The sequence below is a fragment of the Poecilia formosa genome, unplaced genomic scaffold (genome assembly GCF_000485575.1).
Source record: "Poecilia formosa unplaced genomic scaffold, Poecilia_formosa-5.1.2 Scaffold10, whole genome shotgun sequence".
Classification (NCBI taxonomy): domain Eukaryota; kingdom Metazoa; phylum Chordata; class Actinopteri; order Cyprinodontiformes; family Poeciliidae; genus Poecilia; species Poecilia formosa.
The window spans coordinates 436424-456146 of record NW_006799949.1 but is presented as its reverse complement, the minus strand read 5'-3'; the positions used below and the strand labels follow the sequence as shown (position 1 = coordinate 456146).

Genomic DNA, 19723 nt, shown 5'->3' with positions numbered 1-19723 from the left:
GTCTGCCTGTGTGCTTCTCATGAAAAATGCTGAGGTGCTTCTCACAGTTTATTTATCTTTTTAGTCAGAACCAGCTTATGGAGCTGGAAAACATTTTTCTCAGTGTGACATCTGATGTCCAGACTCCTTTCATAATCATCAGATGAACACATCCCCTGTGGATCATTTCCTGCAAATCTGCCTTTTGACCGGTTTACCAGCAGTACTGCCCACGACACCCATTAGCGTCCAGGTCAGATGAGAAAACATGAAAAGATAGACGCTAGACACTTCTCTTGGCAACACAATTAAATCTGACCTTCACAGGACTGTGTCCAGAATACAGAGACTCACATTTAAGTTGACCATCTTCATTCGACTTAGGACGAGTGCTACAGAGACCGTTACATGAATTCAAATGTAAGACGGATCTAAGAAGTGTGCCTCTGCTGTTAAAAATGCCAAAGTTTGGTGATGTAATAAATGGTCCCATGATTAATAATTTCATAATTTTTCCACTTTAAAAGTGGCAAATCTCTGTACTATTCAAATGAAAAAAAAAACATGATTTTTTTTAAATATAGGAATCTGTCAGAATTGCATATTCACTTGATAATAATTGTTCCTTCTACCTCATCTTCAGCTTCAACTCAAATCAACAACTAGACTTAAAAAGGCAGTGCAAACAGTGTGTTACCACCTTATAGCTGTGCTAAACACTGTTGGCTTTGGGATCCCATACAAAGACACAGTGAAGGTGCTGAGATCTACAGAGAGGGTGATTCAAAGAGCTTCAACAAAGCAAATATACAACTGTTTACATATTGCATACGAGGACATGTCAGGTGCATCTTCTGAAGCTGAAATGATGCATATTCTGTGACACAAAAGGAAAGAAAGGCACGTCCTGAAAAGGTTTTGAACTCCATCTGCATTCTGCTGAGAACCAGAAGCTCTGGTGAATGTATTATGATGAATGCAATTTACTCCAGCTTTCCTGAGCTCATGATTTGTTCAGAGGTGGTTCCAGACACGTCTTTGTCTCTGCAGAGAAAAATTTAAGAAACTGTATTTGACCAGATGACATATCTGTCATCAACAGGCTCAAACTATGATTTCTTCAGTGGACTTACCTCAATTTCTCTCTGTGATTGGTAATTTGGATCCAAATGTCATTGCTCTGCTGCAGATTGTTTCATTTGTTGTTCATAAAGTTTCAAAATAACCAAAAATTACTTAAGATGATCCAATCTTTGGAGTTCCAGACTATATATTTACTTCAGATAACCATTTTTGAAAAAAGGGTACTTTGTAATGTCGTGCTTGTATAGTTTAGATTATCAACTAAAAAGTATTATTGTTTTTTTCTTTATTATCTTGGGCAGAAACACATAAAATGTTTCTACAGCAACCGTTCCATGCTACAGCATTCAAGGCCCAGTGAACCTTTTTCCATTTTGTTATGTTACAACCACAAACTTCAGTGTATGGTTATTGGGATTTTGGTTTATAGACTAACACAAAACAGTACATAAATGTGAGTTCAAGTAAAATAGAACAGACTTTGCAACATTTTCTTTTATGGATGGAAAGTGTGTCAACTGTTGTATTCAGCTATTAATTTCTAAAGACCCACAATTACTGAAGTTGCATCTCTGGTCTCATTTGTCATAAAACGGTGTTCTTAACTGTGGTGGCTGGAAATGTCTATCTTTTACAGCTTTTTTTTATTTATAACTTTAGACGTAATTTTCCAGAGGTCATTTTTTGCTTTGTTCCACAGTTATGCTCCCAAGACATGTAAAAATTTGTAGATTTAATGTGGTAAAACGTGAAAAAGTTTAATAAATTCTTTTTTGCAGTAAAATTACAACCCACAAAATTATTCTTCCACTGAAATAAACATTGCGGTTGTACATATGAAAGAACCCTCTACTTGTTTAGTTTGACCTCCAGGTAATTAGGCAGATGGGGAAAGTACAGTATGATGACATGGAATCCAAGCAGTACTCACTGTAAAATTAAGAAAACACAATTTTTCTGTTTTTGCAGAATACTTTCATGCCTCAGTATTTCAGATCCAACGAATTGTAAGATTTGTGATTACTTGAGCAAACATACCATTCACTTTCCAAATGATCATTTTATTTATTATGGTGCTCTCCAAAGCAACCAGATCCAGAGTCAAAAAGTAACATTTCACATTGTTAAATCACAAATTAATTAGTCAGAGATTAACTGCAACTTTTAGTTAAATTCTACAACTCATTACTTCCAGCTTTGTACAATCAACTTGCTAAAAGTTATCTTGTTTGAAAACATTTAGTAACCTTGAAGATTCCTAAAAGCAAGATGTTATGTCTCAATGTATCACCTTTACGAAAGACACAAATTGGTACACATACAGAAATAAGATAAAATATCAAAATTCCACTAGCCAAAATAGAAAATAATAATGACATATATAAATTCCAAATGTGCTAAAAAGCTAAAATGTCAGTGGTTTCACATTTTGGACTTTGCATCTTGTATTTTTTTTTAACTTTTAACATTACAGCCAGCCTTTTTACTGGCAAAGTCACAAGAAGTAAATGATACGTGACAAATTGGCCTCAGACATTTCCTCTGCAGATTCAGATCATCTCTTGGAGTTGTGCGTGGATGTGCAGCTGCAAACAGCAGGTGTCCAAAAATGACAAAAAGCAAACATACAGAGTAAGCTGGAATGTTGTTCAAGGCTCGGATCGGCCAACCCAAAAAGAGCAAATCTGGATAAACAGAAAGGATGTGAACTGTAGGTTAAAAGTTAAGAGACTCACAAAATTCTGTAAATCTGCAGATATAACATCATCAGAAAGAGCTACATTTGGCTCATACAAGAGCTCTTAGCATAATTTTTTTGAATTCGTATGTACAGAGATGTTGCAAATAATGCTAACAATAAAAATACACAAAGCACATTGTATCATACATACAATTGTTGCTATTAAAAGGAATTAATTTGTAGCCAATAAATTAGAGTAAAGTATATTTATTTCAGCAAAATTAAATAAATTAAATACCAAATAATGATTAATTACAAACAAGCTGATAGTTTCAAAGCTTTATCAATAATTTATTATTGTACTAATTATTAGAATTTTTATGTTTACAGCGAAAGAAAACACAACATTTAGTCAGAAGATTAAAATATTAGATCATACAAGGAAAAACAAAACATTTTTCATACAAATCTTTGGGTTTAATGAGATGTGTATTTACTACTTGCTTAAAGGTTAGTTTTAAAAAAGCACTTGTAATCAAATGAATGAAATGCATATAACTTGTTGAATATGACTGTATGTGCACCATATCTGTATTAGAATGTCTATTCTTTCACACAATAAAGTATCTTTAACTAAATCTGATAAAACATAATATACTACTGTGGTTTCTAAATAGCTCAACAAATCTAGAAAAGATGTGTAAAAACAATTCACTTTCTTTACAGCAGAAGAAACTAAAAACTCTAAAAATTTAGAAAAATGTCCTAGTTTGTTGGAGTTTATTTTTTGTAGGAAAAAAAATCCCTCTTTAAGCTATAATTGCTTTTAAAGTCATTGATGCCACATCTTACACAGACAGTTATGTAATGCATGTACGTCAATCTTGATAAATAATTGTTAACTACCAGAACTTGTGCATAGCTACAATCAGAGTAATAATGAAAAAGCTAAAAACTGAAGCCAACCAGGATGGACAAAGACCCAAGTCAATGTTTCACCATGCAGATTAACCACTAAATGTTTATGTACAGACCAAACAACCTGCTGTTATGGAAATACCTACCGACCTAACGTGGGCCTCAAAGAATAAACTGCTTCCTACACTCCTGGAATAAAACATATCTGCTATCTTTAACAAAGCATTAAGTCATCCTGCAGCAACGTTTTTGTAATCACACTACCTTTATTGCTCTGATCACGGATAACGAACATAAACATAACTTCAAAGAAAAGTGGATGCATGATTTTAAATCTCATTCCATTGCTGGGTTTCTGCGATGCAGTGTCCATGAATGCAAAAGAAACCCAAGTCACTGTGTAAAGTGCCTCCAAACCTCTTCTTCTTTCTACAGGTGCTGTTGTCTGCAGGATGTTCAGTGCCGGTGGTCTGGTGAATCTGCCAAAAGTGCAGCAAATCATCAATCATGCGTCCAACACACACACAGATACAGTGTTGCTCTGTGGGCAGCTGTCCATTGTTTAAGTATATTCTGCTTATTTAAACTGTCCTGAGTAGCGGAGCAATTCTCCAGAGGAATGTACCCAGTAGCACAACACAGACACATCAGCTTTTATAGAATGTAATCTTGAGTCCCCGCAGTAAAATACATATTTAACATAAACACATCTCTTTTTCTACCAAAGAAGCAATTTCTTTGACAGATGAAAAACTAAGAGCTACATTGTGGCTTTAGTTTTCAATATATTTTTGATGATGAGGTGGGGATGGTTTGTTTTAAATCGATTTTCTTGAATAAAAATATACAATGAATTTATTGTGATGGTTACTGCAGAGGCATTTCTAGTGATTTTTTCATTTCACAGTTTTGATGCATTCTGGATAAATTCCATATATCAAACAAAACTATTTTCCATATTTCCTCATTTTCTGCCTCCCTTTTGGCAGTGTTTGGACTTTAAGTGTTCAAATCCATGTATTATATTTGGTTTATTTGACTGTGAATCACTCCCTGACATTTGTCTGAAAGGTCCTTCATTGTTTTTTATTTTTGATAATTTCTTTTCTGATTATGTTCAGGGTGGAATTTTTCCCAGACTTCTCCATTGATCCTGTCTGAGTTTCTAGTCTGAACTCTAAAGTGTTGACATGACTTTCTTTTGTTTACCATTTTTTGTTTATTTTCCATCACTTATATCCTCTAACATTACTTAATGCAGAGCTTTAGCAGCATTACTTGTATACTCCCATTTATCATGATTTGACTTATGTTTATTTATTTGAGAATGTTCTTTAAGTATGTTTTCCAGCCTCTGCATTGGGAACGTCACATCTCCCATCACATTCTCATCCCCCAAGGATTTGTTGTACTTCTTTCCGATAAAAAAAAAAAAAAATTTGGACCCATAATCTCAATATTAATGCTATTCCTCAAAAAGGGTTTGTGGTAGTGATAGCCAGATGAGTCCTTTATGTACCAGCAATTTAGTCTTGCACATAAAAGTTGAGAATTTGTTCAGGAAATAATTAAAAATTGTAAACAAGTTCTAATGGTTTAGTGGAAAGCAGAACTGAACTGATCTTCAGTCACATACAATCTGATAAAATGATACAAGTCTAACATAGGACCAAAAAAAGAAAAAAGAAATAGGGCCAAGAATTAATCTTCAGGAGATTACAATGTCTGGAAAGCATAATAAATGGAAACTAACACAGAACAGAGATGAACCAGGATCTGAGAGATCATCTTGTTTTGAGTTGAGGTATTCCAGTTGTTTAGAGAATACATTTGTGGACTCACCTGGTTGGAGCTAAAATAAAATTTTCCTCTGTCAAACTGTTATTTATGAGTAAACAGGATAACCAATGTACAAACATGACAGGGAGAAAAACAACAAAGATAAACAGAAAGAAATCCATTTATGGAACACCATTATTGACAAAAATACATAGTCCAAAATAATTCAACTGTTAAAACAAAGTGACAATCAAAAATCCTAATATTTATCATACATAAAAGCTTTTTGCACCCATATTTAATAATTGTGCTCAAGTCTACTTAGATGAGCTACCAAATGTCACTGAAAAGTAACATTGGTACACCAAGACATATGCTCTCTTGTTGTACCAAATATTTTCTATTTCAGGAAGATTTTAGTTTACTGCATATTTGTAAACTGTGGTGTTACGCCCCCAAGGTCTAGGAGTCCAGGGCTGGTAACATAAAATGTGTCCAGAGTAACAAGCGGAATGTAAAATGATTACAAAAAAAGGTTTCACAAAACAATACAATTTAGCCCAACTAATGTAAAACAAAAGGGATTAACAAACTCAAGAATATTAAAGTTACAAAATGTCCACACAAGTCAAAGTAAACTCAAAATAACCCAAAAGGGGGGGGGGAGACACACAAAGGGAGCACCAAGCCTTCCAAACAAGCTTCTAGCTTGGCAAAGCAATCTAAAGCAGTCAAGCTACTTAGCAGAACAAATTAGTTCAAAACTGCCAAAGCAGTTGCACAAAACGGCTCAAAACAAACTGCCTAAAGCAGTTGCAATCACCAAACGTGGACGACAACTTCACAAAACCTCTTCCAATTAGCTGTCCCACTGGAGGAAATTCAGGAGCCTTTTATATGGTACAGGTGGGCCTCATCAACGTCTGATTGGCTTGTCAATCCTCTGCTGGTCCAATGATATAGCTGCTCTCCTGCAGCACTCAGGCAGCCAATCAGGAAGGTGTGCTCTCACAGCTGAACCTGCATAACAAAAAGGGAGCCTGCACAGCCTCAAGAGGCCAGGAGCCGTAATATGTGGCAACATAAAATTTTTCAGAGGGCTGAAGATGAATATTTGGACTCCCCATGTACAGAACGTTGGGCTGCTACTTAGTGACTAGAGATTTATTTAAAATGATATTTATTTTTACTTAGCCTGGAATGACTCAGGAAAGCCTACCTGACTAGAAATTAGTGTGAAAGTAAGCAAAGTAAAAATATATATATATCAGAACCCCACAAGTCTGCAGTCTGAAGATGAAAAGCACGATAAATGCAAAATATAATAAGTACTTTGGGACTTTTGCACAGTATACTCAACAGCTGAGATGTAACTCCTTCAGCTGAGTATCCTCCCACCCTCCACCTCTTCCTCCTCCTTTGTCTCTGTCGCCGCCTTTGAGGAGGAGAGCAGCGGAGCTCAGCTCAGTGCATCGACGGCTCTCCTCCGCGCGTCATGCGGACATCCTCATCCTCGCCCCTCGGACACCGTAGCGCCACCCGGACCTCCCACACACCTCCCAGAGAACCGCTCACTTCTTGCTTGCCTCCAGCACTTGCCGCGGAAACACATATTTGTGTTCTTTCTTGAAGAGTTATTTAAGTACAGATTTATTTATTAACTTGCTTCTTGAGACTACTTTGGGAAGCGTGAGTCCTTTCCCGGGTCAGTTTGCTGCTTTCTGGACGCCCAAGGATGAACAGCTTCCTTCACCTGGCTCTGCTCCTGCAGCTGGCGCTCTGGGAAACGGTGAGTAAAGACGACAGTTTCCGATTTACCTAACTCATAGATTAGTTCATAGATTTGTCGGTGGGTTTGCCTTTAAAAGAAAAAAAAAATTAATTAAAGTTAATTTCCATTACCAAATAAAAAAAAAATAAAGCACCGGGCTTTTACATAATAATTGACAGTTCAATATATTAGATCCCAATATATATTTGATAAGAAAGTTCTGGTTTTATTGTTGACATTTGTAACATAAATAGTTAATTATCTACATTTATCTCAACTTTTTAGAGAACTCATGAATGAATTACTCATTAAAATCAATGTGAACTGATAATGAGTTAATTCATAAAGTTTCCTGAACTCCTCAGACATTTACGTGAATTTACGACCTGACTTTACTCACCTGCTGTCCTTGCTGTTTGTTGTGTCAGCTGTGAATTAGTGTCATAATTCTCTCAATGGGCATCTCACTCTATCTCTAGAGCTCTTACTTCCTCTGGGATATGAACGCCCAATAAAAACTGTTATGTTTTCGACCTATTTGACATGTTTTTCTTTTTTTACATTTGCATTGTTTTTCCATAAACAAACAGAATCAATCATTTCAAAAGCACTTTAAGAATATCTAATATAATGGATTAAAGAAAAGAACGAACATCTCTTGTGACTCCATTAACGTCAGACACTCTGCAGACTGACAGCTACAAAGGGAAATCATGAATTTTTTTTCCTCCACTCATGCGAAAGTACACATATTCTTGTTTGAATTTCAAACAATGCAGGTAATTCAATGAAAAAAAATATTCAGCTCTTATTCAATTTCAACCTCATCTGAACTTCACGGCATTTCATCTCCACCAGCTGCGGCCACACTTGAGTGAGAAGGATTTCAGATGTCATTTTATTATTTTTTTTCCCCCTTCACACACAAACATGAATCACCTTATTTTGACATTTATATATTTTTCTGGCAGTAGGATTTACAAAAGTAATCAGATCTGTTGACATTTTGACAGTACCTAAACAGTTTAACACTGAACTGGATTTGTAATAAAGAATTGAAATTAAACATAAATGAAAACAGCCAAATTAAAAATAACTCAAACAAGAAATGAAACTGTAAATCTGTCACAAACTTAGTGAGGTTCCTCTTCTTATTTCCTGCAAGAAATTCTTCCAGACCTTTTGAGTCCTGACATCAAATTACCTACTGCCTCAGGCAAGTATCTTCTTGCAGAACAAGTAGCAAAACCTTAAAATCAATTCTAAAGGCCACAGGTAGTTGGAGTATGGAGGCCAAAATGAGGAAACATGCTGTCATCTTTTTTTTCCCTCTGCATCCTGTCAGTGCCCTGCCGATTGACAATGTGTTTTTCTTTCCCACATACAAGGAAATCAATAGATTTTTGTGGCCAGATAATGAATGCCAGCAGCCCACTTCTAGGAAACAGATGCAGGAAAGAATTTGGAGTTAGAAAAGAATAAAATGTAACCCCCCCACAAAAAAAACAAACAAAAAAAAAAACAAGTGCAGAAAGAGTTGGAGGGAAATGTGATGTGCTACATCTTTCCCCAAGGACATTCCAACATGGTGTTGACCCCCAAGGTCAGACTTTGCAAAACCGAAGAGTTCCATCTATGGCTCCACCGGTCTTAGTTATGTTAAATGGTAAAGTACAACACGAAACACGTGGGAAAAAAAACAAAAAAAAAACGAAGAAAAAAAAAAGGATGGTTTCTTTGGAAAAGTTGAAGAAGAAAGTATCTGCTCTGCTAAGTGGCTGAAAATAGTTTAGCAAAGTATTGTCAGGATCCTTTAGACCTCTGGAATAATCTGTTTTGGACATATGAGGGTGAAGTACAGATGCTTGGCCAAAGAACACATACCGAATGTTGAGCATGGAGGTGGAAAAATGGTAATTTGGGCTTGTGTGGAGCCACCCCACTTGGGCGCCTTGCAGTCGCTGATTGGATGCTGAACTCCTCTGTAAACTCCAGTTCTCTTGAGCCAAGGACAATAACACTCTCAGGCAGAGGGAGGCGCCAAACACACAGCAGGTGATGAAAATGATATGCCAGAACCTAACAAGATGTAAACAACAAAGATGCTTTTCAAAAGTGGAACAAAGAGAGATCTGCTGTTTTTTTCAGAGTGTGTAATTTATCTCTCAGGGACAACAAGAATTGATGTTTTGGTAAGAAGTGACTTTTTCTATATTTTCTTTTTCTCCTCTTCTTCAGAGCATTAATGCCTGGTAAGAGAAAACTGTATCTGAGTGGAGCATGGCTTTTCAGATGAGTTAGGAATAGTATGAATAATAGTATAAATCAGCTTCTGTGTGTAACTCCCAATCAACTGGTGCCACATTGGAAAGCAAATTCCTTCATGACATTGTGAATAAAGAAAGAACTACTGAGAGTAAGTGCTGCTAATGCTTTTTTTATTACTTTTTTAAAGACTTTAATTATAGGATATTATTTTCTTGGTTTTTCAGGCTTCTGTGTTTGGTATTTAGTGGTTTGGAAGCTTAAACGTTTGGAAATTGCTGTTTTATTATTAGCAAAAATACAAAAAAGAAAGCAGTTCTCAGAGAGGGCAAATAAAAAAAAATCACGAGGAAAAAAAACATGAAGCATTCTCTCTGAGAGCCATTCTCTTTTAGATCAAATTATGAACCTCTGTATATAAAAATGTCAAGGATTTTCTAAAGAGTAAGAGAAAACTCAACTGCCTCAAAATCTCTTTAAAAGCCTATTTTAAAAGCTGTTTAAAAATAGGCTTGTAAATATTGTTGTAAATGATTTATGGTATGAAAACCAGCTCAGATTGTATTGTTTATGTGTCCATAAGAGGGAACACCAGCCTCACACTTATTAAATACAAAGTCAAAAGGGTCAGATTTATTTGTGTTTAATCACACAAAGGTGTTACTGATATTCTGTTGATACCTAATCTTGATTCAAATTTCACCCGTTTTATATCAACACGTAACTACCCAGAGTCAGCTTCCTTGCAGAGGAAAGGCCGCACAATATCAGAACTGTTTTTAATTGTGATCTTATTGCTGAATATTACAATTATGATATTGATTGTGATTAACTTACAATTTCCTGACTGCGTCATTTGCAATAATGACGCAGTCCAGCTGTCTTTGAGAGTTTGAGCATCTTTTCCACTGTACATCCATTTTAGGCATAAATGGCAGTGAAATTCTGTCCATCAGGCCAAACACATTATTGCAGTGCAGAATGAGCATCCATGGGACTTGTTCTGCATTTATACTAAATACGATCCAAATTGGAGCACTCAGATGGGAATATAGGAATGACGTTAAAACCCAGACTAAACGAAAACATTTACCAAAATTGGAAGTGATTTAACATGGTGGTGTAAATTCACATTACACATGTAGTCAAAATTAAACTGAACATAACAGGAAACTTGCTCCATCTTTAAATGTCAACTAAAATTATTCATGCCTCAGTCAGGATGTCAAATACCATACAATAATCTACCCTCGGTATCGCTGTGAAACTCTGAATGTAAATGATGGCGGCTCATTTAAGAATGGCCATAGGCATCGGGCGCCCTGCGATAATGACCTCATTACGACAATGACTGAATTTAAATGACGACGTTGGGAAAACAGCTGCCATTTAGGATGAAAGGTAACAATAATTAAAGTTCACTCTCAGAGGGCACTCTTTAGTCTCTCGCACACAATCGGGTTTCTTTCACCTGCATCTGATGATTTCATGAAAACATCTGTCAGAGTCTGCTCCTCGTCATGCGAGGTGCGCCAGGTAATATTCACAATGATAAACTGTAAAATGACTCGATGTGTGGCCTCAGGAGGAAAAGTCTTCTGCCACTATCATGCTTGTATAAAGTAGATTTGTTCCATAAACGTACAGGACAGATATGATAGGACTATGCTGTCACAATGAGACACTGCTTGTGCCTGTGACCTTTAAATAATCAGGGAGGTTTTTATAGACCACCACAGTAAATTAGATTGTGGAAATATTTTACTTTTTTTTTTTACCTTGTATTGAGTTTTATGTTTGAAGGAAAGATCAGTGGAAAAAACCCCAAAACAAAACAATTTTCCTGATATGCTGTGCTTATTCATTATTTCTCAGCCATGTATTTTAAGTGCAACTGGATTTTTCTGCTCTTCAGACGGAGGCCATGCACCCAGACTGTGCTGTGGTGTTGCAGCACATGAAGGCTCAAGAAGAATGCTACGATATTCTTGAACAGGAAGAAAACAACTACTCATCCAAGACAGGTTGGTATGTTGTTATTCTGCTGTGGAGAAACTCAGAGTCTTTGCAAAAATAATTAATAGAAAACCATTCGAACCTTATTATTATTTTTTTGTTGTTGTCAAGTGGTAGATAGGAAGTAAAGTAGTATTACCAGTTCTAAACTTGAAGAGAAAATTATACTAGCTTTTATTTTCATTTCATTCTCTGTTTTATTTTTGAAAATAAAAACCTGAAAGAGCAGCCACCATTAGTATGCAACCTCTTTTTCACGTGTGTTCAAATTAAAATTTATGGCCGGGGAACACACTAGCCATACCAGCCTTAATTTTGTAGTGGCTCATGCTTTTAGTTCTTCCCCTTTCAAAGCCAAACATGCCCATCTTCTTCACTTTTTTTTTATGTGCTCACCCACGTAGCTACCACAGTTTGATTTACTTATCCTCAAGCTAAATATTGTTTGCAGAGAGAATGGAAACCCAATATCTCAGTGTGAGATGATGGGCTTCAGAAGATTTCAAGGATGACAAATTTAAACACAAATATAAAGATGTGGTGGCAGAATTACAAAAAGAGGGGGAAAAGATTATCTATGTAATATGAGGGAAAGCATGGAGTTCATTTTCGTCAGTCAGAGCGAATGCATTGTAATTATGTCATTTGCTAATATTTGTTACAGTTTAAGCAGGTCTTGCAATTTTGATACTACATACAGAGATATGAAATCAAAGCTAGATTTCATATTGTAAAGCGTCTATGCTAGACTTTAAAATTAAATCATCATAATGAATCTTCTTCTTGGTATCTGAGATTAAAACATTGTGTATATAACCTCTAGGTCTCTTTGGCTTTATAATAAAATGTATCCTTTTATTTACTTTTTCAACTGAATCCAAAGGTTTTTACAAGTCTTGGAAATGTGGTTTTAGACATGTTTGACTATTGCTTTGTGTTGTTGGAAATGTTGCAACTATAGACTAAAATCCTGTGTGTACCTCTAACTTGTTTCTTAAATATATCATGTTTTACATAGTTTCTCTCCAGCAGACTTCCACTTTATGTTAGTTATTTCAAATCCTTACTTCATCTTTTTAATTTGCACAATTCAAACAATGACCAGTGTTGCATTTGTGAGGAGAGTGAAAACCAGGAGCCTCAGCAAGAGACCCTGACACTTTCTTGTGTTTAGTGTAACAGTGCATGGTTGACTCTATCTTGTCATGGATATCTGACTCTGGTACTTACAGGCTTCTACTCACAGGCACTCAAGACTGCTTGGAAAATTAAAATAAACCACCATAATCTAAACATAGACGTTTTGTGCATGCATAAAACTGCCTGGTATCTCTCACGCTCCATCTAGTGTAATGGAGTGTGAACTTAATTTCTGACAAAGTCCTGGGAACTTCTCCAAGAACCTTCACTAACCATTCACATTGACACTGGTTCGGTTTATGGCTTTGTTTGAATAGTTGGCATGGGAAGCATCAATCTCAAGTCTGTTTTCACAGTCCACAGTCAAGACATTCTGGACAGGGAAGTCAAAATTTGACTCTCTGCCATGAGGAGAACAGTTTCACAATGTCTTCATGTGTTGGAGCAGAATGAAATAGGAGACTGGTCAGAACTTGGGTGAGTGTCTGCAGGTCTGTCATTGCTGCAGAAAGGCTCCAGTGAATCGGAATACAGTGGGAATTAGCCAATCTGTGATTCTCCTATTGGCTGATAGGCCTCCCTATTTAACAGTTCAAGCTTTCCGATTAAAAATAAAGACGGTCTATGTTTGTAGGGTTCTGATGCTTTTTTGAGTTCTCTAAAAGTGATTCAAAGGTGTCCTGATATGAGGAGGTCTCAGCTCACAGCTACAACTCCTAGAAGAAATTGCATGTCGAGTCTGGAGTGAAAATATCTCTGTTTTCCCCAAAGAACCAGAAAACAAATTTATACAAGTCTGTGACGAGTGCTTCAGCTGTCTTTCAGCCTCATTGAACTTGTAAAAGAAAAGATGCGTAGAGGGAATTAGTTGAAACTTCGGGTAACTTTCTACACCAGTCAGTTTGTGTGGCGGGGTGTTTGTCAGACATTCTTGTTTGTCTGACATTTGATGATGGATGTACAAAGTAGTCCAGCTGGATACCTTCTTGTAAATAATGATTGATTTTCTTTTACCAAATGCAAAGTATGCTTTCTTCATCCGGCTCCACAGACTACAATCAAAGGTAGAGAGAAATGTCTCTAACCTTTTTAAGGTTTGCTACCTACCTGAGTAGAAGGTGAACTATCTGAATTTGTTAAGATTCTTCTTTCATCCTTTTTTCCACACCTCAAAACAAAACAAAACACTTGAACAGCTTGTGCACAAGGGGGTGGAGGACTTCATTTTCCTTCTGTGATGTTGTCTGAAGCCAGGTTTATTACACCTGAAATGCTCTGTTGTGAAGTGTTTTCAGTTGTGTGACATGATCATTCCAAGCAGTTAAACTTTGTTCTCACTTGATGAGCGTCATCTGCTCACCAGTGGGGCTTCCAGTCTACACCTCAGCTGCTATTGCTCATAATTAATTGCATCATTTGCGTTCAAGCAAAGAGGAGATGTGACAATCAGACTCTGAGGTGGCAAAACAGAGGGTCTTTGTGTCTGAACAGATGAGCTACTGCAGTAGTCTGAGAAATAGTTTTATCTCTTTACGTGTGCAGAGATATTTATCTGAGTTTGGAAAGAAGTGTTTCACAGGAAATGTAACACGCTAAACTATTGACTCAGATATAAACCACACAGTTCCTGTTTTAGTTTTTAGTTTTGACCTTTTGGATAGTTTCATGGTGCCAATCTTCTGGAAACAGTTTGGAAATGCCCCGTCATGTTCCAACATAAAGAAAGCAAGAAAGTAATGTTTTTTTTTTTATTATTATTATTTCTCATCCTCATTATTACACTCACCCTGAACATCAGCCACCCATGTGAATGTTTGTGTGTTACTGCCAGGTTCCATGTGGCTGTCACTTTCTGCTGCTGGCCTTTTCACAGATCATTACACAGCTCGACCGCTCTGCCCTCTTCATATTCTCAGGTCAGTTGCTGCTGCCATATTGACCATTAATTACTAGTGGAAAGTGTCACTGTTTACTGCAGCAGTAAAAGCAAATAACTTGACAGTAATGTGGATGTTGGTATTTTTAAGTTTTCCTCCCTCAACATGTAATGTTGGATTTTAAATAACATGTATCAACAAACTCAGAAATCAAAAGTTTTGTTCCAATACGTCTTTGGTTACTGATGGAGTCTGTTTTCCAAAACACACAACCATGGACCATAAAAACCAACATGTTTTTATTTTTATTTTATACTTTTAAATCACCAGCACTTTCAATGACGGTCAATAACATTTTTTGGACAAACAACATGCATGAAACATCAATGGCATGTGTGATTGCTGTGACATTATATTGAACATTTTTTTGCAGAACCCAATTTTTCCACAACTCTCTTAAGGTTGTACCACAGCATTTCAATCAGGTCATGACCTGGAGTGTACCATTGTAACACCTTCATTTATTTCTTTTTAAGATATTCTGTTGTTGATTTACACTTATGATCATTGATCTGTTGATGATCCATTTTGGACTGAGCTTCAGCAGTAAGACAAATGGCCTCACATATAACTCTAAAATATAAAGAGGACTTAAAATAATTTCAAGGTTCCCAAGCCCTGTGGCAGCAAAAAAATAAATAAATAAAAAATCAGTTCTTTACTCCTCCACAATTGTGCTGGGCAGTAGGTTTGATGTGTCTGTGTTGACGATCGGCAGCTTGTTTTTCTTTTTGTGAAAAATCTTTCTCAGTGTAGCATCCATCCATACATCCCTCTGTTTGTCTGTCCATCCATCCATCCATCCATCCATCCATCCATCCATCCTTGCGATTGTTCCCCGTGATGGGCAGCAACTATTGCTGTCCAAGGCCATTTCTGCTTTTTTCCACCTTTGCATTGGACCGACGCCTACATGCTGAAGAAACTCACAAACTTACACAACTCCTGCTCTTACAGAGGTAGTCACTCTGGTAGTGAGTAATTAATAAATTGCTTTTGTTTAATCAAATGGAAGCAGCAAAGTTGGACTGTATTGACAGTCATGGAAACCTTCTTTTCTCCAGAAGGTTTCCATGACTGTCAATACAGTCCAACATTTGCATTTTACTGTATTTCTCAGGCAAAATGCTGTAATATTTTCCCCTTAGCTTTTAAAGAGTAATCTGCCAATAAATGTGCTGTTGACATTTTTTTTTATTTTAAAGTTGTGTCCTGTGGAATATTTTACTGCTTTCGTTTACTGCTTTGGTTTGTGAGGCAGGAAAAAATAGGAATTCAAGGGATAAAATTTAAAAAGGTTTTTTCAGAACAAAACCTTAGAAGGCTTGTATTATGTATTCTCCAGGCACATGGTGTCATTTTCTAGCACAAAAAGGTAACTATGTTAACTTCAGTTACAAAAATTCTGTATGCAGCAAAAATAACTTAAAAGAAATTTGACTTTGCAATTTGATGCTTTGAAATTGGCGTCTGTCCCTTTAAGAAGTTCCTCTGCTCTTTCTGATACACTATTGCATGTCACCACAACAATGCGCCTTTACCATTTCCAATCGCTCTTGGGGTGTTGGACTGAGAAGTAGTTCACATGCTGAGGCGGAGTCTCCTAGTTCTAGGAGGAGCTTTGTGAAAATAGGCAGTGCTTTGTTAGAGCAAGAGCACAGACACCCTAGAATGGCTGCCAGGGGAGATTCAAGGATTTCTCAAATATGCATGAAAGAATCAAAGCAATTCTCCAGATATGTTTTTGATGAATGGATAACATGATAACATGGTGTAAAGCTCAAAAAGTAGATTTCATGCAATACTCCCCTCATAAAAATCTAACAGCGTGATTAGACAATTGATAAGCTACAGGTGTTTTTCTTTAATATCTTCAGATTATCTCTTGATATACAGTTCTTCTATCTGCATCTCATAACAAGGGCTATAAAGAGATTTCACAGTTTTATCCATCCCAGGGGGTTTCACTACTCTAATATTTGAAACACTATTACAGCCGTTAGTGTACCTGTGCTTTATTGAATCCGGAATAGACTGAGAAATGAAGCGACGGGGGATAAACTGGCCAGACCTTGAGGAGGAAATAAAGGCCTTCCATTTAGGCTGACATTTGATCGATATAATACTCCTTCCCCCTTCATGTCTGTCCTCGAGAATGACAAATCTTTCCTCATAAGTTGTTGCAGATGGGTTTTTTTTCCCTTCCTTTTTTTTTTTTAATCGGATACAGAAATGTCAGACAGGTGAATCTTTGAATGTCGCAGTAAAGCAGGTGAGACAGAGAAATTACTTTAATACTGTTCAGCCAGGTTTGACCTTTCACAGCCCTCAGCAAGAAAAATAAACCAGTAAGTCACTTTAGATGCCCTGTGGGCTTTAAATAGACAAGGATACATTTTGTTTTCTAATACTGCAGGTGGGCTGTTGTGTCTTTACATGATCGTGAATTTTAATTTTACCAGCTTGTTTAGTTTTCTAATCTTACATATCAAAATATATATTTGTGGTTTGTTGCGTTACTGAGACTTATTGCATAATTTATTAGATCCACTTCCTCAACTGCTTATGAATGCAAAATATCAAATCAGACATTTACTGTATTTAAGCATATACTGATGATGACTTGTTGTTTAAACCAAAAATCCAGATGAAGAATTTTGAAATGGATTTGAACATGACATGGATGTTTGTGCCAAACAGGCTGGTCTGGGTAGTTCAGACACAATAAGAGCAACAGTTGTGTGGATGAAAATATCTTGTTTATCAGTGAAAAATTGAAAACCTTTTCTGAGATGATAGGAGGCAACAATCGCTCATTACAACTAAAGTATGGGGAATGCGCACTGTGCCTTGAAGAAAAGGGGCCACTGCAACCAAAGGGTCAATTCAGGAATTGTGCCTGTCAGTTTAGACTCAGTAAAAATTGACCATGATCGATCGGAAAATGTTTCTGGTTCATTGAATCTGAACTGGGGGCAGAAAATGTGGACTTCTTGACAACAGTTGAGAAATGTCCATCCTTTTATGACCACAGTGTAAAGGTCTTGTATCTCCAAAAGGAAAATGAAGCATGTCACAAACCTCAGTTTGTCTCAAACTGGTTTCTTGAAAAAGAAAGTGAGTTCACTGTGCTCAAATGGCTCAAGTTCTCATGTTTCTATTTCTCATCCACAGACCACGGCTCCTTCAGCATTTTGTCTCTGGCACTGATGTTTACTAGCGCTTCGCTCATGTTTATTCACTGTGAACAAGACAAAAAGACAACCATGACTATATAATGAGATGCACAAGTCCATTTATCCATCGCTAAATCCCACTATAATGCTGTTTGCTTTGCTTCAGTGAGCATCTGAAGAAGGAACTGTTTCCCATCACCACTGGAAACTGTTATAAAGCCATAGCCACTGTGTCCATTTAAATGAAGTCCCATTTTATAGGGGATATCTGTCAATATTACAGTATTTAACAATATAAAGGTACTCCGTCTTGAGTCAGTGCAGAACATAATAAATGAAGATGTCATCTGTAGCTATGATGGAGTGGAAAATATAAATGAAAAACGAGTTCAAAGCCTCGTTTATCCTGCGAGATGTCTTCTTCTTCGTAGCTTTGGCAGGAGAACCTGCAGCAGCAGCCAAACGCTGTGTTTCATTATGAATGAGTGCTGCTGCATCTCTCCGTGCGGCCGTTTTAATTGACGCAGGGCCGAGGAGCTTTGATGTATGAGACGATGAGATGGCGGATTGAGTCCGGCGCCTCATTACCACCGTCTCTTATCACAAACACACTCTCATCCAGAGCGCCAGGGTCCGCAGGGAGAGACTTCGTCAGCCATGTGATATGAGCGGCTGTGGAGAGGAAGCGTGGGCAGAGAGGAGGGCTGAGAACGTCACAAAATCAAACACCCTTCGCCTTTCCCAGACTGAGGGAAACCCCTTGAAAACTAACATCAGAGAACTAAGTTTCTGTTCCAGGAAAATGCTTAATTAGCTGGTTCTGCAGGATTAAGATGCATTCAAGGTCAAAAAAGTCTGTTGCTTATAGAATGTTAAGTGTGTTTTATAAGAAAAGTTGATAAAATGACCAGGTGCTGGCTTTTTACGGGACTACAAGGAAGGTCAGTAAGGTGTAACAATGACATGTCAAACACCATTTTTCAGCCAAACATGCTGTACCTAAAGCATTTTATTAATGGGAGAGTAAGTTTAAAGGATTCAGTGTGTCATCCAATAAAGAAACCTTTACTATGAACAATATAATTGGACACATGCTGTTATAATGACCGTTGAAGATATTAATGTCTCTTTGTGCCATATGTTTAAGTTGCGCATGTGATGCTTCAGTTACTATAAGCAAGTAAAGTAAAATGGTAAATAAATGAAATACATTAAGTTTAAATTAGTAAGTGGGCAAATCTTAAAAGTTCAAGTTAACATGGTGTATGTAAATCTAAATTAAGAAATGTTTCAACAAGTAAGTGTAAGTAAGTAAAAGCAAAATAGGAGTGAATGTTTGCAAAATAAGTATGTAAAACTAAGTTTAACTAAATAAGTGAAAGTAAGAACATAAATATAAGTTACTTAAGGGTAAGTGCTTAAGACTACAGAAGTAAAAGGACTCTTTAGAAATTAAAGGGAAAGAATTACTAGTAGCAGATAGGTTTAACTAAATACACCAAAGTAATGGTAATTATTTTTAAACAATTAAAGTTTAAGTAAGTTAAAGTAAGTATAAAAGTGCAAATTGGAAAGTATATAATAAAGTGCAAGGAAACATTTGCAAGTAAAAGCAAGCAATTATAATTTAGTGTTGCTAAGTATAGGTATGTAGAGGTACCAAAAGGACATGTTTAAAAGAATAAGTATAAGTAAGTAACTGTACTTAAGTAGATAAAAGTAAAATAAGTGTTAGCAGCAGAAGGTAAGTGAGTAGGTAAGTGTAAGTAAAATTGTTAACAATTGTGAATTAAAACTTAGCAAAAGAAATAACATTTCTGATTGTGTTGCATCCATAGGTTTTTGTTTCATCACTTTCCCCAACAAGGACAATTTGAGTGAGAAATTAAGTAAAGAAGCGAAATCAGGACCTTAAAATTATTCAGATGTGTTTTAAGAAAATAGTAGAAAGAAAATTATATATATATATATATATATA

General features: G+C 36.5%; 1 protein-coding gene across 1 annotated transcript in view; it reads left to right on the top strand.

Moving 5' to 3' along the window:
• Positions 1–6350: 6350 nt before the first annotated feature.
• The window catches only part of ghrhrb (growth hormone releasing hormone receptor b), a 28331-nt gene continuing 14958 nt past the window's right edge, over positions 6351–19723 (top strand). The window contains exons 1-2 of the mRNA XM_007540984.2: positions 6351–7229; positions 11392–11500. Coding sequence (XP_007541046.1) covers positions 7176–7229; positions 11392–11500 — 163 coding nt within the window. The 5' untranslated portion in view covers positions 6351–7175. The remainder of the gene's footprint in view (positions 7230–11391; positions 11501–19723) is intronic.